Genomic DNA, 23,920 nt, shown 5'->3' with positions numbered 1-23,920 from the left:
ACAACACCACAGGGGGGGAACTTGATTCAAAAAAAAAAAATCTAATTAACTCAGAGCATTCTAATTAATTAATCAAAATTAATCACATTTTAAGTGCATCACAATATTTGCCCTAAAAAGCAACACTTCTCAATCTAAATGGATTTTGGTGGATGAATGAATACAATGCATCAAATTTGACTTGCTTTTCACTTTCATAAAGCTGTTGGATCTTGTTTGAAATAGATTTTCTGCACAGCAGCTTGAACGCTGTATCACACTTTGCTATCTGTAGCACATTTTCTAACCTCTTATCTTCTACCACTAAAAGTGGTCTACAGTCCAGAGCAACCAATTTAGAGAGTGTATTTATAAGTTCATCAGACGTTGAATTACTCATTTTGGTCCTGAAGACAGTCATTTGGTCGAGTTTGGGCTGCAAACGCTTCTTGTTTGTACTTGTGGCAAAGTTAGCTTGTAGCTAGGATGGACAATGACAAACAGTACCACACTGTTAATGAGGCAAACTGTGATTAAATGCGTTAAAAAAACATGTGTTATTTTCTTGTAATTAATTCATCGTAATCAATGTGTTAAAGTCCCACCCCTAATAAATACATAAACCATTTTGAAAACATGAGTCTTCATTGGACTATATCAAGCGTTAACAAACAAATTTTGCATGACTGATTCTTTGACATCCTGTATGGAACCCCAAATGATACAATCAATTCCTGGTTCAAATCTATAGACGTCATCATCATCATATCATACTGGAAACAAACTAAAAACTAAATTGGCAAATACCCTGAGACCCCAAAACAAATTAGGCTAAAACTCTCAACATTTCTTCTATTATTTCCGAGCAAACCAACGTTGCATACCGAGGTGGATTCAACATAACCAACCTTGTGACCTTTGCAGACATAAAAAACATGTACCGGTAGTAATTTCAATACAAAATAACCATATATTTTTTACTTGTAGGCTACAGAGAGCAGAATATCAGTATGTATTCTGTCTTTAACATATACACAAATACACACATATTGCATCTTGATTATTATTCACAAGTGTGATTCCTTCTATCTCTTAATCATAAAACTACAGCCTTTCCTGTAGCTATCTTTTCAAAAGCGGACTGGTTAAATGTGGCATATTTTGAGGGTTGAGCCTACATCAACAGAGAACCCAGGATAGAGAGGTCCAGTGAAGGTGGTTTGGATCTTGTGCAGCAGCATCAACCTGCCATGGTCAGAAACACTGTAGAAGGCCAGCGTCCCTGCTTGGTAATTCAGATGAACACCCACTTTTCGGCTCTTAGCTGGAGGACTGTGGGCTTTGTGAAGTTTATTGTGCCAAAACACACATCCAGATGATGAGCAGGTTAATTTCCAGGAAAATTTGTTATGGCCAAAACCGGAATCGCTCCCTGAGCCCTTTCTTTGGATGTCTTTGTAAGACACGGCCAAGTCCACAGAACCACCATCCCACTCCACCTCCCAGTAGTGGCTGCCTCTGAGGGCGTTCTTGCACAGAGCCTGGTAGTGGGAGGTGAATCTTTCAGGGTGATCAGGATGAGCCTGGTCATGGCATCCCCAGGATATCTCATCTTTTGAGTCGGACAAGCAAAGACATGCAGCGACTGTGTTTGGATCCAGCTCCAACTTGACGACTGCAGGGAGAGATGAAGCAATCATTAACTGCTGAAGCTTGTTACTTATGTTTGTGCTGATATTACCTGCACTTACTCTTATTCAAAAGGTTTCTCCTTGATGTTATTTCCTTTCGCTTCAAGGGTCCAATGGACACTGATGAAAAGAAATAGAAAAGTGGTTTTCTCTGTAAACTTCTCCACAGGAAACACACTCTCCAGATCAAACTGATTAAAGGCTTAAGGGATCGACATTGTTCATACTTACACTCGTTATCAGAATGACGGAATAAATCCTCCTTTCCTTGGTTTTGAATAAGTTTCATGTTAGCTTTCTGTTTCTTGACAAAGCCTTTCAATGTTTTAAGTTTTTGACGTAGGACTGTGAAATCAGGGATGTCACCCAGGGCCTGGAAACCCTGCACAAAGCAAACAAATTAACATAAAACCTTTGACAAAAAAAGATGAATAATGAACATTTATTATTTATAATAGACTGGTCACCTGAAGAAACTGAATTGGGTTCTCTGTTTGTGACAGCTGGTTAAGGTTCTCCTCTCTCCTCCTCAGCTTTAACACTTCTCGCTGAAGTTCCCCAAGATTATCGTTGGTCCAGTCTACTCCAGCTTTCTCTGATTGCCCGACTTTCTCTCTCATCTCCAAGCACTTCTTCTCTACAAAGCGCGCATATGAGCGAGTACTTTCTGCACATAATCGCTCAAACTCATCACATGCCTTCCACGCAGCACCCTGGAAGGAAACAAGATAATGTTAATATTACTTTAACTTTTGACATTTTCCTACAATGTATTTTTGAGTCAGGAACTGCTGGGCTTTCTTTATCAGGTGTGCAGTGTTCAGGCTCCAGCTCAGGTTCACTGAGAGGTGCAGGATCCCCAGGGATTCAAAGTTGGCAAAACGTTCCAAATCCTACTTGTTTATGCATAGTCCATTGTGATGTGTTTTTTGTTTATTTCTCTATAGTCACTTATTATTTACTTGGTTTTCTTTGCTTTGAGGTGCAGGTGGTTTACTTTGCACCATTGGACCTTCTCCCTGTAAGCTGCTTCATAATTGATGGATGTCATACCTACAATAGTAGTGTCGCCAGAAGGTGTTGGAGCTGTGGGTGATGTAATTATGGGTGTACAGGAAGTAGAACATTGACAGATGTATATAGACACTAGTCAAATGGCTGCAGTGTACTCCAACCACTAAAATGTTCTTTCTGCTCGTGAGCGTATTTGTCTGAATGTGAAAAGTCTGTTTTTTCTTTCCATTCAGCAAAAAACTATTTCTACCAGTTATTTCCTGTCATGAACTCTGCTGGAGCTTCCTGATAACCCCGCCTTCCTGCACACACTCCTCTGCTCATCTTCCATTCAGCACCTGCCAGCCTTTCCCTCCAATTCCTAGTCTCCACCCATTTCCTGTACCATCTCAGCCAATCAGCTGTCAGCCTGCTAGATCCTAACACACACCTGTTGCTTTTCATCTCATTACCCTCAGTATATAAACTTGGTCAATTTCCGTTGTTCTTTGCCAGATCGTTGTTTGTGCTGCTGCCTGCCTTACTATTGCTCTTTATTGGCTCTCTTCCTGTGCCTGTTTCACCTTTTGGATTTTTGCCTGATGAAGCTAGCCTGGTTCTCCTGATGTTTGTTTTTCACTTTGGAATGGACTATATGGTACTCTGCCTGAAAGATTAATACAATTTTCAGTTTTTGCCATACTCCTGCCTCTGCACTTTAATTCTGTGTGTGGGTCTTCTCTGAACTGTAACAATTTACAAATTTTAAAAATGTTTAAAAATTTTGATGGACCCACAAATTGTCTTTGTTACTGTGCAAAACGAATGTGTTCTGCACAGTGTCTCTGAAAGTTAGCATACCCCTGGCAAGCAGCGTCCTTGTAGGAAACAAGAAATATTATATTCAGCCATGACCGGTTGAGCTCAATTTGTGACAAAGAAATTATTTTTTCAGGCCATGTAAGCAAGTTTCAAAGAATTCAAAAAGTGTTCTGGACCAGTCTAGTCTCTGGAAAGAGGAAACTTATCAAGAGACATCTATCTATCTGAGAAATCTGATATACAAATTTATCTGCTGCCTGAAGGATTCTCAAAATTGTATCATAATGTTAACAAATCCTCGTCTCAGCACTGTACGATACCAGTCACCTTTGTGGAAGCATTGGTACAATTGTCTTCTACCAATTCTTTTAACCTGTGTGTTGTGTGTCTTTCAAATGGACCTTGAGTCTTCCAATAAAGAATTATATATAAAATCTATCTGTTATGCGGTGTACTAATTGTAGTTACGCCTCCTGCTCACTAGGTGTTGTAGTGATTAACAATTTGCAACGACATTGAATGCTTCTGACTTCTGACCCTACAGTATGTACTGTCTGACCGCTGATTTTTTTCCACAGGCAAAATGTTGTTGCCTTTCTTAAACATGGAGAAACATATGGCAACTAGATGAGCACGACATCATGAGAAATGAGAGAAGTTGGATGCACGCCACCCTTACACCCACACCCTTGCACAATTCCCTTAGTAAAACTTAAATCTGTTATTCTCACAGTTACTTCCTCACAATCACTCTTTGTGTGAACACTACATTACTTTATTTTTTGGACACTTCATGTTTTTTATGGTTCAAGAGGACTAAAGCCATAATTCACTGTCTCTTGAATACACATGGAATGGAAATTACCCTGCTGACTCACCACTGACTATGACTAATAGTTGACTCACACTCAGACCAAGCCCTCTTCAGTAAACAGTTTACCCAAACATTGTATTTAATTATTATCAGGTATAAATGTTTTGTAAAGTCTATAGTACAAATAATATGCAAAATGGGGAAAGAATAGTCTTAACACTCACTTTTATGGAGTCTGCAGCCTTGCTCAGCTTCACCTTTTTATCTTCTAAATCCAGCAATTGGTCTGCTATTTTCTGTTTGTCCCAGTCCAGTTGTATCTGTGGAAACACAAAAGACGGAGTTATTTTAAGTGAGAATAAAAAGACTGGACTGGCAACAAAAATCCTTATTATTTAGCTGATCTGAAATACCTTCATTTCACGTGTTTCTGCAGCGACTGTCTCTGTGTCATGACCTTTGTGCTCATCCATCACACACTGCAGACAGATAATCTGCTGATCAGTGCGGCAGTAAATCTCCAGAAGTTTGTTGTGGCGCTTACAGACGCTTTCTTGAACTCCAGGAAAGGCTTCAATCACTTTGTGTTTTTTTGATGGTGGCACTACTTCGAAGTGACGCTTCAGATGAATCTCACAGTAAGAAGCCAAACACACAAGACAAAACATAGAGGCTTTTCTTTTTCTCCCTGTGCAGGTGTCACAAGCAACATCCCCAGACTCAGCATAGGTGACTCCAGCTTCAGCAGCAGCTCTTTGACTCTTTTTATCCCTGTGCTCCTCCAACAAGGCAGCTAGAAGTGTGTTCCTCTTCAGCACAGGTCTCTCCGTGACCGTTTGCCTACACTGAGGGCAGCTGTATCCTCCGTTGTTATTTGTATCCCAGTAGTCATTGATGCATTGCATACAGTAACTGTGTCCACAGTTGGTTGTCACTGGATCCCCCATTTCTTCAAAACAGATCGGACATTCGAAAACATCTTGACTATCAGCCATTTTCTCCCGCTCAAACTGATGAAAATGATGCTACTCTCACTGTGAAGGAGGAGGGCATTAGTTCTGCTTCCTCTCATTGGCATAAGTTCTGAATGGGACGTCCCTGTGAGTGTCTGAGGAAACAATAGCCTACAACAGGGGTGCCCAATACGTCGAGGCAGTGTGGGTAGATCGCAAAGCATTATAAAGTAGACGTCAGCCTATCGTCCGTCCTCACTATGAAAAAGCATTTTCCTCTTAAGTTTCGTTTCATTAAAACCGAAAGTAAATTTGCTGAATGAATATTAAAATATGTAACGTAGTGTTAAAAGGCTGCATCAGTCAAGTTATCATTTGTTGCAGCAAGAAAGGCAGAGGGTCATCAGGCAGAGAGGAGGAAAGGTGAGAACTGTAATAAACTAAGAGAATGAGAAACACAGTGAAGGAGCCTACAGATGAAACAGATAAAATAGAGATGTAAATGTAGCCGAGGCTGGAAAACTAAAGGATATGCAATGAATCGGAATATTTCAAGGCCATGTTCAGTCACAGTATGAATTATCCATCAATAATATTATTTGGGTGGATTAAGTAATAATGTAACTAAACATGGCATTACAGTTAAAGTAATCATTAATCATGACTCAATCAAATTCAACAGAGGATGAGACAGACCAGGACCCAGTTACATACAAAGGCCAGAGTCATTCTCTCTCTCTCTCTCTCTCTCTCTCTCTCTCTCTCTCTCTCTCTCTCTCTCTCTCTCCACAACCTATACCAAACACTTAATATACAGGTATAGAGCTAAATTCTAAATACATATATGTTTTGCACGTTTATATTAGGTAGATCATTTTGACTTGGTCATTTTATAAGTAGCTCCCATGCCGACAAAGTGCGAGCACCCCTGCAATACAATGATCGCGATCAGTGTGGGTCTTCTTCTTAACTATAAAGCTATATGCAGATACTAAATAAAACAGCGATAGTAGTGCATGGCAGATAATAGAACAACAGACTAAATATATACTAGCTCTATATAAACAAAGATGACTACGGAAGAGTAACCGTAGTGCTATGATGGATAGGATAAGAGAGCTGATATTAAACAGAATAAAGTGGAATAGTGCATGAAGGCTATTCTAGCATACTTAACAGAATAACGTGGAGTAGCACATTCAGACCAGTATAAACATAATAAAGTGGAGAAGTCAATCAATCAATCTTTATTTGTATAGCGTCAATTCATAACAGGTGTTATCTCGAGACACTTTACAAAAGCAGGTAAAGGACCTTACTGTTTGTCTGTTAACATAAACAAAAGAGCAGGTAAAAAGACCATGCTCATTGTTATGTTTACAAAAAGCAGGTAAAGGACCTTACTGATGGCTATATTACAAGAGCCCAGCTTAATCCGTCATAGCGTGGCAAGAAAAAACTTCCTTTTAACAGGCAGAAATCTTCAGCAGACCTGGGCTCATGATGGAACAGCCTTCTGCTAAACTGTGCCGGGCTTGAAATGAGATGGGGGAGATGGGACAAGATGCAGAAAGAAGAATAGGATGGGGGGGGATCTTCATCAACAGTCCCAAGGAACCTGAGCTCAGGAGCTCCCAGAAAAAGGAGAAGTTAGAATATAAAGAAGTAGAAGTAAAGCAGTAATAAGATATGAAAGCTGGGAGAGAAAGAGGGAGAGAGAGATAAGAGATCCTGGTGCCAGTTCCCCCGGTAGTCTAGGCCTATAGCAGAAGTGCATCGGACCAATAGTTCACAGCTTTGGCAGTCCGGGTGGGGGTAGAGATCAGAGTTCAGTCCTCAGCTTGAAAGTCTGGGGTGGAGTTTTTTTGATTGGTGGTGTGTGTGTGTGTGTGTGTGTGTGTGTGTGTGTGTGTGTGTGTGTGTGTGTGTGTGTGTGCACAGCAAAAAGACACGAGTTAACTCCCACTTAACACTTTTCCAGGGTTTTTATAGCTCCACACTTTTTACTCAAATTAACACTTTTGAAATAGTTAAACATTTAACACCATGAGAAAATTCCCTTTTTAACTTGCTAACCAGAGTTAAATTAACACTTAGAAAAGTAACTCTTCTACGATGCTTGTTTTTAATCAATATTTACTTATAGAGAATGGATCCAGTGTCACATCATCACCATTTCAGTCTCCTCGTTAAAATATTGATGATTAAAGCACTTTGAGATTTCCTCACACTGTAAAGTGTGTAAAACAAATTAAAAGGTTTTATAATTAATTAAGAAATAATCATAATCTAACTTTAGTAAAATAATTAGAATTATTTGAAAGCCCTTCTTTTGGGAAAATCTAACAAATTATATCAAATAAAAATAAATTGGCTGGTATAAGGAGTGGGATTATTTAAAATCCTTTTTTACATAAAAAATAGGGTTAGGGTTAGGATTAGACAGGGCCAGGGCCATCACAGCTGTTTTAATGTATATCCATCATCATATTTAAAAATAATTATCATGTATACATCTATAGGCCCCCGTCCAACCAAAGATCAAACAGAAACCTTCCTGCAGCCACTGCACCACTGTGCAGCCTGTGATGGAAATGTTGTGAGCAGAGGTGTTACACAGGAATGTTCAATGCAACTGTTTCAATGTGACATGTGACCCTTTTGTTGTTTTGTGACACACTCATTAAGTAATCACTCATTGCTATCACATTCTTCTCTGTGAATGTTTCCTTCAAGTGCAGTAGGGCATAAATTAGTATCTATCAGAGTGATAGCACACTCATAAATACGAAGCTTTTCTCCATTTCTCCAGACATTGAGTCTTCACTTTGTAACATAATTGCATGTTGCTCTGTGAATGCTCCTCTGGAGCTGACTCCGAACTCCTTCCTCTAGTTCTAAATTATTGCAGAATTATTTTAACACAGGCCTCTTATTATTAATCAGTATTTTATTTATTATTTTGAGTAAGATTTATTTTGGGGCATTTTGTGCTTTTATTGGAGAGATAGGATAAGATAGTGGATAGAGACGGAAATCAGGGACAGAGAGCGGGGTTTGACATGGGAGGACACAGGAGCCACAGGCTGGATTCGAACCCAGGATGCCCGCATTGAGGACTAGCCCCCATATGGAAGGCTCATTGCACACATTAACCACTGTGCCACCAGCGAATTTTGAATATACAGTACATTTATATGATTTATTAATAATTTAATATAGGTAATATTCCCCAGTGAACAAGTGGAAAGTGATGTTATTATCTACACTAATACTGTAGACTACTAATACCGTCCTATCCTCTGCTGAGCATAGTCCTTCTCCATCCTCCAGTTGGAATGATCCCGACCAATCCTACGCTGTGGAGAGGTTTCATATCCGATTTGCTGTTGGGGGTGGTCCTAATGCTCTGACAAGTGTAGTTGGCAAATGTTGTTCCTCCTGGTTCATACAGGGGAAGATGACACTTACTTTAATGTTCTGTGATTCCTAATATTCACTTGGGTCAAACACAGTAGTGGTCATAAAAATGACTCAAATCAACCAGCGAAATTTTTAGGGATTTTATTTAAACTGCATAAAATGACTGCACTTTAACAGAGGCTTAAAATAATAGCTGAGTTTACAGTCAAACTGCTTTTATTAAAGGATGAGGAATAAAGAACAGACCCAAAAGCACAAACAACTCTGTTTCATCATACTTATCTTCAGTGTTTTCATTGCAAATAATGTAAATTACAATTAATACAGCTTTAATAATAATGATCAAAAAGAAACTGTGCACAAACAATGAACATACTGATACCTTGCTAATTCAGATGTGGATTCTTTTTACTTTGGGGCCAGAATCCTAAGTGAGGCCCCTTTGGAGACCATGAACCCAGGGTACAGAGGCTGGGAGAAGTTGGTCTGAACTCTGTAAAGGAGACTCATTTGACCAGAATCAGACAGGCTGTTGAAGGACAGAATCCCAGCCTTGTGGTTGAGATACACTCCTACTTTAGAGGAGCATGGTTTGGATATTTTGGTTTTGATTTCCTTGTGCCAAAAGGTGCAACCAGATCTTGAAAGGGAAATACACCAAGACCAGTCTGTGTAGCCAAAGCCACTTTCCTCCAGCTCTGCCCCTTTATAACACATAGCGAGCTCAACCCTGGGACCCTGCCATTCAACCTCAAAGTAGCAAACTCCACACAGACCTTCAGAGCCCAGCACTTGATCATACTTGGTAAATCTATCAGGGTGGAACGGGTACTTCTTGGCCTTTCTAATCCAGGTCACTCTGCTGTTTCCCTCAGAGAGGAGAAGGTTTTCAAAGGCTGTGTTGGGATCCAGAGTGAGAAGGCAGAAATCTGAAATGTAGAGGAAATATTCATGCAGATGAATAAAGCACACTGAATAGCAGTGAATATTCATAAATACTTATGCTGCAATAAAGACTTACAAAGGCAGAACTCCTGTCTTGTCTGCGGATCAGGATCAGATTGAACTAGAAAAATAAACACGAAAACATATTTTTTAAAGTATTTAAGAATATCTCACATTTGAAGATATATAAATTCACTGAAGTGTTTACTGACTTGTTTCAGAAATGTCATCAATAGCTTTTCTCAGGTTTTCCATTGTGTTTGTCAGAAGAGAACTGGCCTTTGTCACGAAGTCAAAATTGGTGTCAAGATGAATGTTTGAATCAGAGGACACATCAGCTGGCGGACAGTCAAAAATGTCCTTGCAGCTCTAAAGACATGGAAACAGAAAATTATTTCATGACCTTCATTTTACCCTTCTAATTAATTATCGATATGTTTGTCCCTGTACCTGAAGGAAATGAATGTGATCCTCTGTGAGAGACAGCTGCTTCTGGTCATCCTCTTTTTTCCTCAGCTCACAGATTTCCCTCTCCAGCCGCTTCTCAAGTACCTCTGCTCGGCTCGCCGCAGCCTTCTCCTGGACTTTGATCATCTCCCTAATGGCACAACGCTTGTCACCAGCCATCTGGACCATTTCAGTGTAGGCTCTCTCATTTTCATAAACTGCTGCATTTGCAGAACTCTGAAAAATTACAGAAATGGCCAACGTTAAAGGAAAAGGACAACATTAACATTCAGATCAGCTAAGAACATGTCCAGGATATTTTACCTGCAGCTCTGTCACTTTCTGTCTCAGCTGTTGCAGTTTTTTCTCTCTCTCCCGAATTCCCTGGTGGAAGCTTTGCTTTCTCTTTTCAAATTGTTTCTGGAAATACAATACAAGCCAAATTATTGCAGCAATATGACTAATATATCATGTCAACAAAACACTTGCAAGCCACGAGCTGAGGCCAAAAAACAAGTACTGGCTTACTTGTCTTTCTTTTCTCTCTGCTGCGGCCGAGACAGTGTTGTGTCCTTTGTGGTCATCCATCACACAAAGCAGACAAATGCACTGGCCATCACAGCGGCAGTACACTTCAAGTAGCTTGTCATGCTTTGAGCAGATCTTCTCTTGAACGCAGGTGACTTCCACCAACTTGTGCTTTTTGAAAGCAGCAGACTCGTAGTGGGGCTGCAAGTGAGTGACACAGTAGGAAGCCAAGCAAACAAGGCACGACTTTACAGCTTTGAACTTCTTCACTGTGCAGAAATCACACTCGACATCACCTGGGATAGCTGCATCCTTCTCAGGAAGGCTGTCTTCCCTTGACTCTGACATTTTCCCCACCAAATCAGTCAGCACAGTGTTCTTGTTCAACACAGGCCGAGCGAGGAAGGTGTGTCGACACTGGGGACAACTGTAAACACCTTTATGCTCCTCCTGGTCCCAGTAGGATCCGACGCAGTCCATGCAGTAACTGTGGCCGCAAAGCAGAGTCACTGGAGTCTTCAAGATATCCAAACATATTGGACAGGCCAAAGGATCGGGCTCCTTACAGCTCTCTGCCATCTTCCTGACTGCAACCTCTCAGTTTCACTTTCTCTGAAATCAATCATCTGTTTGTTATGTGGAAGTGACGTATGCTTTATTTTTTTTCCAGCCACTTAAATCCAAGTAACTCTAAGTTAACTTAAATCTAACACAACTACCTACACCTCTTTTCAAAAGTAGCCTAATACTAGTAGACACATTTTTCTGTTGGATTATTTGTATGCAAAGGAATTCGTTTTTGTGGCGTAAAAATAAAAATGTCTTTATGACTTACCGGCATACTTAAACTACACGTATGAATAAACAAACGACCTCAGAATTTATGAAAACGAGAAAGCCAGAGGTTTCAAGGCGACACTTGCGAGATTTGAGCAGAACGCGAGATTTCTGTGGTTTCCAAGGATACGACGGCAGCGTTCGGTATCTGTGCATTGAGGAAGAGGTGGTGTGTTCAGTTTTCTGGCGATGTTTGTGTTAACAGAGAGCGTTTTACAACATGGAGATGTCGGGCACGATTAGAAGAAGGCTAGAAGACTTTTCTCGAAACGTTTTATTCGACCAGAGTCGGACTCAACCCTTCAGAAAGGAGAATGACTCGTTTTTGCCTCACGGTAAACACAGACAGCAGCTGATGTAGCCTGATGCTCAAATTGCCATTCATCTTAATGTAGCTAGCTAACTTTAGATGGGCAAAATTGGTCTCAGGCATGGTTTTACAGCATCTATCGCTAAAATGCATTTGTTATGCCGTTGTTATGGTTGTTGTTTTTCTAGTTTCAGACAAGCGGGTTCTGTCAGGTCTCCACCTCCAGATGTCTCTCTACTTTAACATGTGGTTCTTCCCCCTGTGGTGGATCAGCGAAACTATAATGCTGCACCTCAAGGTAAAAAGTCTTAATTGTTTTCAAAACCTCATTTAAGTTTTACATGCAAAACTTTGCGTTAACTAGCAAAATATATCGATAAGTAAAGGCTGACGTTCATCTGGCCTATCAACCAAAACAAAAACTACCCGACCTGGGGCACAGGGACGGGGGTGCTATGTCTTGTGTTGACATGATCAGGAAGATGTTAATTATACTCATTACTTCTCATTGAAGTCATAGTGGCTGGTAGTATGTACAGGTGTGCATTATATTTTCAAGTGGTCATCATATTTTCATCCCCTTGGAAATATATTGATCATTATGGCCCTACCTCCACCTCAAACACCTCTGAACATAAACAACACACACTGCCAGAAGGTCAACACTTTGTTTCTGAGGTCCCTTAACTGTTTAGAGATCTCAATTAAAACTATTAACTAAAACAACTAAACATTTAAACTATTATGTTATAATAACATTCACTATATTATTATTATTATAATTATATACTGAAGGTAGGGGGGACAGTGGTTGTTTACTGTTTATTGTAACTAACGTCTTGTGTCCTGCATGTCTTGTATACTGCTACTGGATGCCTTGAATTTTCCTCAGGATCTATCTCTCTCTCTCATCAACAATTTGTTGTTCATTTTTGTTTCATTCCAGTATCCTGCTTTGCCGGACTACTACAAGTTTATCCTTGTAACTGTGCTCATCCTGATGACCCTGATTGAGGCCATTAGACTTTTTCTCGGGTATGCTGGGAACCTGCAAGAAAAGGTAGCTCATCAGTCACGCAAGCCTTAAAAAATACTTGAATGGGATGGACGCACACTTTTTAACTCCTGTGATGTTTGTGTTTGTGAAAGGTCCCAGAGTTGGCTGGATTTTGGTTGCTGAGTATCCTGCTGCAGTTTCCACTAATCCTGTTTCTGCTCTTCAATGAAGCCATTCTCATACAGCCACTGGAGAGGGCCGTCCACATAGTTCTGGCCTTATTTATATTATCACAGGTATGAAAAAAAACTCTTCTGACAAACGGGCTTCTGTAGTCTTTCTGTTTCCAGTCAAAGCAAAGTTTGTATCTAATATCTTCTCTCCTGGTCTGAACAGGCTCTCTCTGGTTTCGTGACACTCCGGGACATGGTCAGACACACAGAGAGCCAGTTTCATCTCAGACAGTTTCACTGAATTCTGAAGCTTTGGAATTCCTATGACATCTAACAACACGCAAAACAAGTGTACATCACACCTCCCAGCCTTAGAGGCTACAAAAACACTTGACAGGTACATGAGAGGTTTCTTCTTTACAAAACACATAAATGTCTCATTGGTGTGTAAATGGATGATGGATTAGTTTGTTTGTATGGATGTTTCACACTATGTTCAACAGTATTGTTTTGTTGTTCTTTTTTTTGGTAGTGTTTTAACTTAATGTAACCTGATTACTGACCTGCAAAAGTGTTAATAAAAAAGCGTTATATTTTTTAAATTCAGTTTTGGAGTATGATTATTCAACAACAATCAATTCAAACGTTTAAAAGACCAGACACAAAGAGACAAATTCTGTTTTAACCAGAATTTTAAAGGACCTACAGTATAATTGTTGCACTACTGAAACTTGATTGTTTCTGTGCCTCTCGATCTGTTTCTCACTTCAAGAATTAGGGAAGCTAAAATCGTGAGATAAAAAGCAGACTGCACCAATTTATGAGACAACCTTAATATGAAAACTTCTGTACCTCCAGAAGCTTAATTCCAACAAACTTAACTGATTGTTTTTTTGAATAAATGTTTACTGCTGTCAAACTATGAGTGTACAGTGATGTTTAGTGGCTTATTATAATCCATACTGTATGGACAGTATCTTCTTTTCTTTTTAAGATCCCAAAAACTTCTACAAAGTATGAGACAAGATAACTAATATCAGCAGAATGATGTGGGAGTTCAATAGAGTTGTATTTCCAATATATTTATTAATACAATTATTTTATGTAATGGAAAAACTCTCCAGTTATCCAAACTAATGCTGCCTGTATGTTTGAGTTTTTGTTCCTGTCAATTAAATAAGACAAAAAGACAGATTTTTTGAATGACTCTGTTTAATGCTGTGTGCATTTTTGATTAAAAGAGGATTTCCATTTGATTTTTGGGGGGAGCTGACTGTGTTGTTCTTGGGTCAGCTGCCCCTCGTGTTGTTGTATTCATGTGGCGATGTCTTCCAGAGGAATGGTGCCGGATGTCCTTAGACTGAAGCTTACTGAGGGCGTCTGTCTGTGGTGTTGAAAGCACCAACTGTGAGAAGCCTGAAGGTTTTAACAGAGGGGATATCACACCCATGAGCCTTTTGTCTCTGAAAGTCCCTCTGTGTAATGTAATGGAAGAGGGAAAATGAACAAGGTTAAATGTCTGATACCTGTATTTCTACTGCACAAAGATAAACACTTTTGACCTTGTCGTAGATCATCACTGACAAGCTGACCATTTAACAGAGGAAGACAATAACAAAGAGCACTCAAAAGGTTTATAGCTGAATTTACCCTTTCCCTCTCAGGTCTTTGCCCCTCTGTACAGGCACAACTAAACTGTTGTGTGATTTCTCATCTCTAAGGTGTGAGCCAGGGCAGGGATCACTGTGGTTCTCCTCTTCGTATTTTAACTGGGACAATCCCTCTGAACAAATGACAAGATCAGGAGGAGGATTAAACAGGAAGAGGTGAGGATAGCAAACAGTGAAAGTAAAAGATAATGCAACTCTATTGCTACAGTAAATCGTTTTTATTTAATCTACAAGTAATACATATTGCAGCTTCAGAGGAGTTTTCGTTCTTTTCCTCGTTCTGCTTGTTGGTCTTGGTTACACCTGTATGTGAGGAATCCTCCGGAAAAATGACAAGTTCTGAGGTTCTTTCTCTGAAAATGGGCTTGCTGTTGAACTTGGGAATGGTCAAAGTTGAAAGTAAGTTAATGTCTTGAATCTTCTGTGGAGACCTGGCAGGGAACATATATAACAATTATCATCTTTATAATACCTCAATATGCAGTTACACACTATTTATTGATATATCAATCAATCTTTATTTGTATAGTGCTAATTCATGCCAACATTTATCTCAAGACACTTTCCAAAAAGAGCATCTAGAGCAGGGGTGTCCAAAGTGCGGCCCGGGGGCTATTTGCGGCCCTCGAAGAGTCAGAAGATTCTGGCCCGCATTCTTATTAAGATTTTACACTTTATGTATTGACTATGAAAATGAACCTTTGCATTTATATATATTTTTTGCAAACAAGCAGACTCTTGTTTAACCATTTAATAACCTGAGCTAAATACAGAAAGCTTTAAAAAAAACATTAACCACATTACAGACTTGATTCTGAGGAAAAAAAAAAAACGATGTTCTTTTATTAAAGGGTTTCTTTTGTGAAACCTTTTGATTCTGATCTACAAAGCTTTACTATTTGTACAAAAAATTTGAACAAAATAGTTTCTCACTTTAATTAGTTATTGCGTATTTACCTTATTTTTGTAGAGGTCTAAATACAAACAGTTCCTTACTTACAAAATTATTTAAAAAAACCTGTGTCCTGCGAGCGATTCTAACACGACAATTTTGGCCCACAAGAAAAAAAGTTTGGACACCACTGGTCTAGAGAGACTAGCCCTTACTCTTTGTGGTACTATTCACAAAGATCCAACACAAATCCACCATGAGCACAGCACTGAGCAACATTATAAGGATCATGACTCTGATGTTTACCGTATTAGTGATTGAAGGGAAGGTTGCATGCCTAAAAGAGGGAGGCACATTTGAATACAAAAGAGCAACAATTTGAGGAATGGAATTCAGAGAGTGGATTCATTTCATACAAACCTCTGTGGCGTCTACGGGACATTAAGGATGGTCGGGGACCCTGATGGGCTTGCTGACAGGATGGTGGTGAAGATTGAAGGTGAGCACTGAGATGCAGTAGCTGAGTGCAGCATCTCCACTGCTGTGTATTGATCTGCGGGCCAGCTACAACAGCAAGCCAAGCATAGGGATCAATGCCGTGTGTTGGATATTTGGAAATCAAAGGCAACATGATTAACTCTGTCACCTACACCAGTCAGTCCTGTATACAAGAATGCTGTGGAATTATCTAAACTCAAAAAAAACATTTCGAAACTTTCCAAAGTTTTAGTCACACAACTATCAGTAACATGTGAGTCTAGGATGATGATATTATAATTCAATAAACATAATAAAAACATTGTGAAAGTGGCTTTACTGCTCGGCAGTGCAAAAATATAGTCAGACCACATGTATATAAAAAATGATAAGCAACAAAACAAGTAAAAACATGTAAATTGTAAAATAAAAGTGTATTAATAAAATGCAAACAACCTCGCTCAGCCAGCCTTTAGTACCATCACGACCCACCAGGGAGCAGCAGCTCATATGTTGAGTATCACTCAAAATGAACTATATGCTGTGAGGAAACATTTCAGAAGTAATAGGCATTACCTGTGTGAGGATTGTATGTGCTATGGTGAGAACATGCTTTTGCTCTGTGATGCAGGTATACAGCTCTCGTGTCGTCCACAGAATCCCTCTGAAAAAAGAGAAAAAAACTCCTGAATCCAAGTAAAAAAACAAAACCAAAGGTTTTTATTGCATTGACAAAGCTAAAGGTGGAAATGTGAGTGAATATAAATGTTTATGCCAACCTCTAATGTGTCTTTTATAGTTTAACATAAAGTGATGATTCAGTCATCTTTACCTTGACAGGCTCACAGCCCTGCCACAGCATCACCTGACTGAGCTCCCCTGAGTTAGGGGTGGCATGAGGCATCACACCTTTTCTTAACAGGTCATTCACCTTCATAGAGAAGTAAAGATCATCATCAGTGTCACTGGCTCTGTGTTCTAAAACATTTTAAACTCAGCTTCATACCTGCCATTTCTTCCTGAAACTTCCAGCAGGCTGCTCCTGGACGCTCTCTTTAAAAGCCTCCTCCTGAGACAGTGCAGGCTCCTGTAAGCATCATGTACCAATCACTCTTGTTCAAAGTCCGTTTAACTGCACTACTTGATGTGGCATTCAGTCTTACCTTATTTGTGATGTTGCTTTGCAGGGCATTTGTATCATTGTTCTCTCTCTCCGGTCTAACACTGTTCGTGTCCTTATGACTCTTCAGCTGCTTCTTTGTGTCCTTCACTGCTGTATGCTGCATAAAATAGCAATATCATAACAAACTCCAATACATCACTCTACCTTAGCATACACAGCGGAGCACCACATTAATCCACTAAAACACCATGGTTGAATGGCATATCTGTTGAACATTTTAAGGTTAAGATTGCTTAAAATAGAAACAACATAATGGTCATTATAGATAAAATGCAAAATAAGAAATATGAATTGATGATCAAATAAAATAAGAGCCTTAATAAAGGGTTGTCACAATGTAATCTCATATTTTGATTACATCCTTAAAGATACTTCACCCATTTACATGAAGCTGTGTATCATTAGAAACATGGTAGTAGTGTTGAATGGTCGTGAGTCCAGCCCTCATTTTACCCTGAGACGAGAAAAAAATGTTTTTCTTTGCTTGAAAGTTTTCTTCATGTGATGCAAAAAGCGTCATATTGCATCACATGAAGAAAACTTCCAGGCAAAGAAAAACATATTTTTCTCGTCTCAGGGCAAAATGAGGGCTGGATTCACGACCATTCAACACTACTACCATGTTTCTAATGATACACAGCTTCATGCAAGTGGATGAAGTATCCCTTTAATGAATGTAGTGGAAGATGAAAGCTCTAAAAACCAGATTGCACACAACTTTTGTCTGTTTTGCCAACTAACAATGTAACACTTCTCGGGAAAAAACTGATGTGAACATTTTTACTACAGTCAGGTTTTCATCCATTGAGAAGCTTGTTTGGCAGTTCATTTATTGTTTAACCATTTGGCTCTCGATTTGAGTTCCTTCCATCATACATTCACTCTCTCAGGTCGCAGCCTGTTCCTCTCTTTATGACTCTTCAGGCGTTTCTTTTTCTTCTTCTCCTTCTCTGGATGTTTCTGTGGAGAAAGGGCAGACCTTATGGTGATACAGGGTATCAGCTCACCTCACATGATTTAAAACTGAGCCCAGGGATCACATCTAATTTAATGTTATGAATAAAAAAAAGTGATGATGTGTAAAAAAGAAATTCCCAGTTGTATTACCTCTGTGTTGGCAGACTGTGGCTGGTTCACTAAATGAACTGGGGGTCCGTCAGAATCTGAACTATTTGAACCACTGGTACTGTAAGTGCAAACAAGAGACTTACAATCAAGCTGAATAATGCATTTTGTTATCTTATTTTGCTAAAGTATGTTTTGCACGTGTACCTAAGATATATATTTGTTTAAAGTCTATTCACCTGGTTTCTAGGTCAGACACCGAGATGTTACAGTCAGAGCTTAAATCTTTACCCAGCCTCTCCCTGACCTTCTTTCTCATCAGCACTTCCAGCTCTGACGCACAGTAAGTGACCTCGAATAAAAGGGACAAAGCAACATAAAAGACACACTCACACAAAGCTAAAACTTCAATATGATTACAATATTATTCATACTTAAAAAAACATTGTCCAGGGTTTTCCTTTTTATTTATACTGTACGTATGCACTGTAATCAGACAATTCACTCTGTTTCTCACCTTTGTTGGATCAGGGTCACAGTAGTCCAGCAGGGTGTCACATAAATAAAAGCCGAGGGACTTCAGGTCTCGAGTACTAAAATGTGTTCCCCTCCTGTCACCTGACATTAACACCCATGTTAGACCTTGTAGGAGAGACTTGCAAACTTTAAACACAGAATCACGTATGGAAACTCACCCAGCGTGGAGCCTCCAAACGTGGCCTCCATGGTGTAGCTGTTTTTGATGCCAAGTTTCCACATGGCGATCCGTCCGGTTCCCTCTTTGTTTTTCTGTACTCTGAACTTACAGCTCTTAAATGAGAACTAAAACATTTAAGTGATTAAGATGACAGGAATGACATGTTGAAAATAAATATTGAGAAATAAACCCTTCCTATGGAACATGGTGAATATTAAGTGTCCCACATGTTGTTAATGAATAAATGAGCAGAGTCTCCAATAAACTGGAGGCTTTAAGTGAACTATAACAGATCTATGAACTCCACAAACAATCGTGTATGGTTGTTGTGTCGAGTTGGCTACTCTATTTCACCTTGTTACTGGCGTTCTTGCTCATCATCAGAGGAAAGACTCTCTCATGGAGCGTCAGTGCAGCATCCCCTCGGCTGTTACAGCCATACATGAAGACATTGTTTTTACGGTTGTGACCATGAAAGTCACAGTAAAGAAGAACATCCCTCTCAGCCGTCAGCCTGTGGAGGTAAACCATACCATCAACAGGATCCATGTTGGTTTTTTTTATTGTTTAGTCTTTAAAAACATAAATTACATGAAATCTTACAATGAATAAGTTAAATATCATTTGTTACATATTATCATTGGATTGACAACAATATTCTATTTACAGAGACACATGTATGCCTAACTTTAATCAGGAGAATAATAATCAAAATACCCTTAAAACGATGCATCGCTAAAGTTGGAATAAATACAAAACAGTACATAAATCATGAAGTGTATTTGCATTTTAATGTGTTTTTCTGCCTTACCTTTCTACCATATTTCGTGTGTGCCACACTGAAGGAAAGGAATCTCTAAGCACTGTCTTGTACTTCCTGTTTAGGTCCCTTCCTGCCAGAGAGCAGCGATAGTTTCCCACCACAACCCCATCTGGGTTCAGCATTGGCACTACCTGCAACATCATAAATCCAAACAAGATGCAAAGCGATCTAAAACACTTCAATACAACCTGATCTGAAATGTAAGACAGACAAAGATAGGAAAGATTTACTAGCTTAGAAGATTTATTACCTTAAAAACAAAAGTGTCCCTGAGCAGCTCAGCATCCTCTGAGCTCCCAAGCAGGAAATCCAGGAACCCCTCCATCATCCAAGACGCATTGGTTTCCCCAGGGTGCACTCTGGCTGTCACCACTACAGCCTTCCTGCCCCTGCCCTCCAGCGTGCTGATGCCGGGGGACGTTATTGTCACCACGTACACGGGGTTTCCAGCCAGGCTGTTGCACAGCACACGCAGTTTACAGTAAGAGGCCACTGCTGGATTGGAAGAGATGCATCTCAGGTAGCGCTGCAGCCGTGAATAGGTGTATGGGTAGCAGTGAGCCAGGTAGCAGGTGTCTGAGTCATAGGGGAACTGGAGGGTCCAGGTGAGCGAGTACAAGGTGATAGGGTCGCTGTTGCCATCCTTTGGGTTCTAAACAGAGAAAATGTTGTGCACATTTTCAAGAGGGATTCAATTTCTAAAACAAGTGTTTGTAGTCCTGTCATTCTGCAGTGCTTTTGAAATCCAGGTCATTTTTATTTTGACCGTTTTACCTCTTTTACTTTCATTTCTGAAAATCATATCGTTATAGTCCCAAAGCTAACATGAAATGATTTATTCTGTTTTTGTTTTTTTTTACCACTTTTTAGAACAAGTGTCTTTAGATTTTAACTTTAGTTGATGTTTTCCTTCTGTTATCTTGCTCATGGATATAGTCATCTGCTTCTTCAAAGTACTTTTCCTTCTGGTTACAGTCAACATTCAGTCTGATAGGTTCCTTAGTACAGGAGGATTGATGATTAAAGGGGATCAGATGAAAGCTGATACAAAGTAGGAAATGGGCTCTTAATCCCAGGCAACTCATGTCAGACAGTTTAATTACCTGATTAAAGTTTCGGAAGTATCTGATGTTGGAGCCCGTGCGTTGCCATCCGACACCTCTGTCCCTGGCTGCTGTCTCAGAGTAGAGGAGAGGTCTCATCCCCTGAGAGTAGAGACTGCTGCTCTTCATCAGGTTGATGATGGTGAAGCGGTACGGTACTCCAGCCTTCATGTTCTTCACCCTGAAGTAAAACCACTGCGTGTTCTTCAGGGTGTACATGTCTGTGCGCAGAGTCAGCTCATAATTATAGACACCCCTGAGCAGTGAAGCAATAAGGGTAGAAGAGGGGAGAGAGAGAGAGAGAGAGAGAGAGAGAGAGAGAGAGGGAGAGGGGAGAACTTTACATGTAGCCACTTTAAAAACTAGCTGAATATTCCATTCAAATGTCCATTCAAAAGCTGTAACAACAGACAGAGGGGACCGTAGAAACTTACACCTGCACAGCCTTCTGAAGGTTCCCACACTCAAAGCGTGACTCAAACTCCAGGATGAAGTCTGACTGACTCACATCACAAGAGGTGGCATTCTTAATTGGCCCCCTGCTTCCTCGGACACGGGAACAGGTGAAATAGGGGCGCTTTGTGGCTTAAAAGAGTAAAAAAAAAAAAAACACAAAAAAAATGTAATAGAGCACTTAAATTCTCAGGTGGGTTGTGATATCAATTTTAAATCCACAGCTTAAACATACATTCAAACAGATAGTCCATTCTCCAAAAGACAGATTTGATGTTAAAAACTCAAAGAATTAATTTCCCTCACATGATTTCCTTTTTTAAGATGAATTTGCTACACAAAGCTGACATGACACAATTTATGCTTTAGTAAAATCATGGATTGCATTGTGGTAAAACAAATGAAATGGAATGTGGCATCAAACAAACATTACCATGGTCAATGCAGTAAACAACTTTCCCTCTCTCCTCCCCTGCTTGAATGGGAGCCCTCTCATGTCCTGAGGGCTGATAGAAAGGCTCTGGCTCTGGGGGGTCCCACTCTATAACACACAATCTCATGGTGACATTGAATATTCACAAGAAAAGGGAATATACAGTTTAATCTGTTTTTAAGTAGTTGATATTTTGCATTGCCACTCCGTCTTTTTATACATTTAATACATCTTAGCAACATGCCAAGTAACATAATGAATTAATAAGATTGTTAATTACCAATGTGATTAATAATGTCACTGATGACCTCACACTCTATGGGCCAGCGGGGGTGGAAGACAGAGGGAAACTTAACCAGGTCCAACGGTGCAGTGAGACGCAGAATGGGTCGGCCACCATCAAAGTCTACGAGCAGCTGTGTGGTCCGCAGAGCTTGATTGAGGTTTACACATACTGAGAGGAGACATGAATCATAAAGTGAATACCTGTTATTTCCCGCTGCTGTTTTTGTTTTCCATTAGTGCACTATAAAACACATGTGTCAACAAGTCTGCCTCCTTACCTCACCCTGGTCAAAGAAGCTTGCCTATTCAGAAAGGGATTATGCTGCACCTAATTGTTCCAATTATCTCAAACACAATAGAGCTCTTGTTTAATATATAATGATCTAGCATTAGGGAGGAACTGTTGACCAAATCTCCTTTCCTGCAGGAAACCCAAACCTGTACATGACACTTGGTAACAGGATTTCACATTGTACACTAGGTCAGGATGCCTTTTTAAAGTTAATAAAAGCCAAAATTCTATTCAAAGTTTAGCATCAGTGAAGCTTCTTACAATGTGTTGAATGTGTTAAAACAACATACACTGCCTCCTCCGCTCTTCTTCCTCATCTTCTGTGATGGGATCATTGCTATCGGATTTGTCCAACTGGTGGGTAATCCACCATTTCCTGATAGCAGAGACAGCCATGTTCTGGTGTTTTCTCTGTCTGACTGAAAAAGAAGTGTATAACATCAGTGTAATGACCTCATTATAAAACTGAGTCAGAACTGCCAGCTTATCACCTTATACAAGATTGTAAATAAGACAATGTTAACTTTAAATATGCAATCATCATAAATAAAGTATAACTGTGATTGTATCAATGATCAAATGTTTAAAATTATATATATATAGTATGTATGTAGAACGAATAAAGGACTTTCAAAACAATCAGTCAAACAACATGAATCCTGTTTAGGTGGATAGATAGGAATTGGAAGTTACAAACCTTTAACTTATCAACCATCCATCCAGTGCTGTAGTTATGTTTCTCCTTCTGAACTCGCATGTGTGCTTATTAATCCAAGACACTTGGCATCCTGCGAAAACAAATCACGGTCATTGTAAATAGCATTACAACTTGGACCTGTGTATTATTCTCTCAGAGGCAGAAAATAAAGTTGTTTCACAAAGTGCACAGAAAAAGAGTTATCATCCATCATGCATCTTCTGCTGCCTTTCTGCAGCTGCATGGGTGAAGCAGAATTACAAGAGAATAACAAGCGGACGATGTTAATCATTATTATAAATCCTTACTAAAATGTTCCTGTAATGTTAACTTTCTCCTCGGACAAGCTAGTCCGCTTGTGTTTAAGTCACCGCCATAGATGGTCTAGTTTACAATCGGTTAATCATACTGTACGCCTAAAAGCCCCTTACCTCATTGATGTAAATTATAGCGTACTTAATGTGAAATAAGTTGATATCAATAAGAGCAAAAATACAACTTACCTGATACCAACTTGTGGAAAAATCTCAAACAATGTGCGTTGTTACCTAGCAACGTATTGCCTCACAAACACTGCGGTTCTCATGGTGATCCTAACCAACAGCTTTTACGGCTTGTTGTAAAACTAAGGAGATGACGTTAAAAATTGAATTATACTTTATTTCATTCACTACTTTTTATATTATATAAACTATAGGGATACCTGACATAAACACTATTATAATCACGAAGGTCATCATAGGATAAATACAAGTCCTTCTCACACCACAACTTATTTTTCATGTCATAGCTTTTTTCATCACACACTATAAAGTTATAAGCTGGGAAACATCAGTGTACAGGCACAGGTGGATGAAACACTACAAATGGAATACTCAGTTTATGGTGTAACAAGGGTTTTCTGACTGTCATTATTGAACTGCGTTATGTTGTTCAGT

General features: G+C 39.6%; 3 protein-coding genes across 6 annotated transcripts; 1 reads left to right on the top strand and 2 right to left on the bottom strand.

Moving 5' to 3' along the window:
• Nucleotides 1-605: 605 nt before the first annotated feature.
• LOC306825832 (uncharacterized protein) lies at nt 606-11,472 on the bottom strand. The gene is made up of 12 exons (XM_079346786.1): nt 10,596-11,472; nt 10,392-10,487; nt 10,071-10,304; nt 9,833-9,989; nt 9,697-9,741; nt 9,087-9,604; nt 4,713-5,309; nt 4,524-4,619; nt 2,138-2,383; nt 1,902-2,052; nt 1,731-1,790; nt 606-1,654 (listed from the first exon to the last, which is right to left on the bottom strand). Exons 1-12 carry the CDS (start codon nt 11,172-11,174, stop codon nt 1,125-1,127), a joined length of 3,309 nt encoding a protein of 1,102 aa, XP_079202912.1. The 5' UTR covers nt 11,175-11,472; the 3' UTR covers nt 606-1,124.
• Nucleotides 11,473-11,560: 88 nt separating this feature from the next.
• Nucleotides 11,561-13,514, top strand: tmem17 (transmembrane protein 17). Its single transcript, XM_079346623.1, has 5 exons — nt 11,561-11,767; nt 11,931-12,040; nt 12,689-12,802; nt 12,892-13,035; nt 13,136-13,514. The coding sequence occupies exons 1-5, from the start codon at nt 11,653-11,655 to the stop codon at nt 13,211-13,213; spliced, it is 561 nt and encodes a 186-aa protein (XP_079202749.1). The 5' UTR covers nt 11,561-11,652; the 3' UTR covers nt 13,214-13,514.
• A 591-nt stretch (nt 13,515-14,105) lies between these two features.
• agbl2 (AGBL carboxypeptidase 2) lies at nt 14,106-23,589 on the bottom strand. 4 transcript variants are annotated; one of them, XM_079346588.1, is made up of 24 exons: nt 23,486-23,589; nt 22,983-23,073; nt 22,576-22,700; nt 21,989-22,162; nt 21,709-21,816; nt 21,257-21,407; nt 20,823-21,078; nt 19,970-20,371; nt 19,708-19,850; nt 19,251-19,410; nt 18,895-19,021; nt 18,717-18,817; nt 18,439-18,551; nt 18,242-18,320; nt 18,011-18,094; nt 17,115-17,231; nt 16,958-17,038; nt 16,784-16,882; nt 16,528-16,615; nt 15,895-16,038; nt 15,781-15,811; nt 14,886-15,013; nt 14,563-14,695; nt 14,106-14,387 (listed from the first exon to the last, which is right to left on the bottom strand). In XM_079346588.1, the coding sequence occupies exons 3-24, from the start codon at nt 22,679-22,681 to the stop codon at nt 14,147-14,149; spliced, it is 3,066 nt and encodes a 1,021-aa protein (XP_079202714.1). In that variant the 5' UTR covers nt 22,682-22,700; nt 22,983-23,073; nt 23,486-23,589; the 3' UTR covers nt 14,106-14,146. The 4 variants fall into 4 exon arrangements, 3 of the variants coding, with proteins under 3 accessions (XP_079202714.1, XP_079202713.1, XP_079202715.1); XM_079346587.1 differs by having other exon boundaries at nt 14,107-14,387; nt 22,576-22,704; XR_013779306.1 differs by lacking the exon at nt 14,886-15,013 and having other exon boundaries at nt 14,255-14,387; nt 22,576-22,704; nt 23,486-23,588.
• Nucleotides 23,590-23,920: the final 331 nt, after the last annotated feature.

This window comes from Symphodus melops (genome assembly GCF_947650265.1).
Source record: "Symphodus melops genome assembly, chromosome: 6".
NCBI classification, from domain to species: domain Eukaryota; kingdom Metazoa; phylum Chordata; class Actinopteri; order Labriformes; family Labridae; genus Symphodus; species Symphodus melops.
The sequence above is the reverse complement of the archived record's forward strand: the minus strand, read 5'-3'. Positions and strand labels throughout refer to the sequence as shown.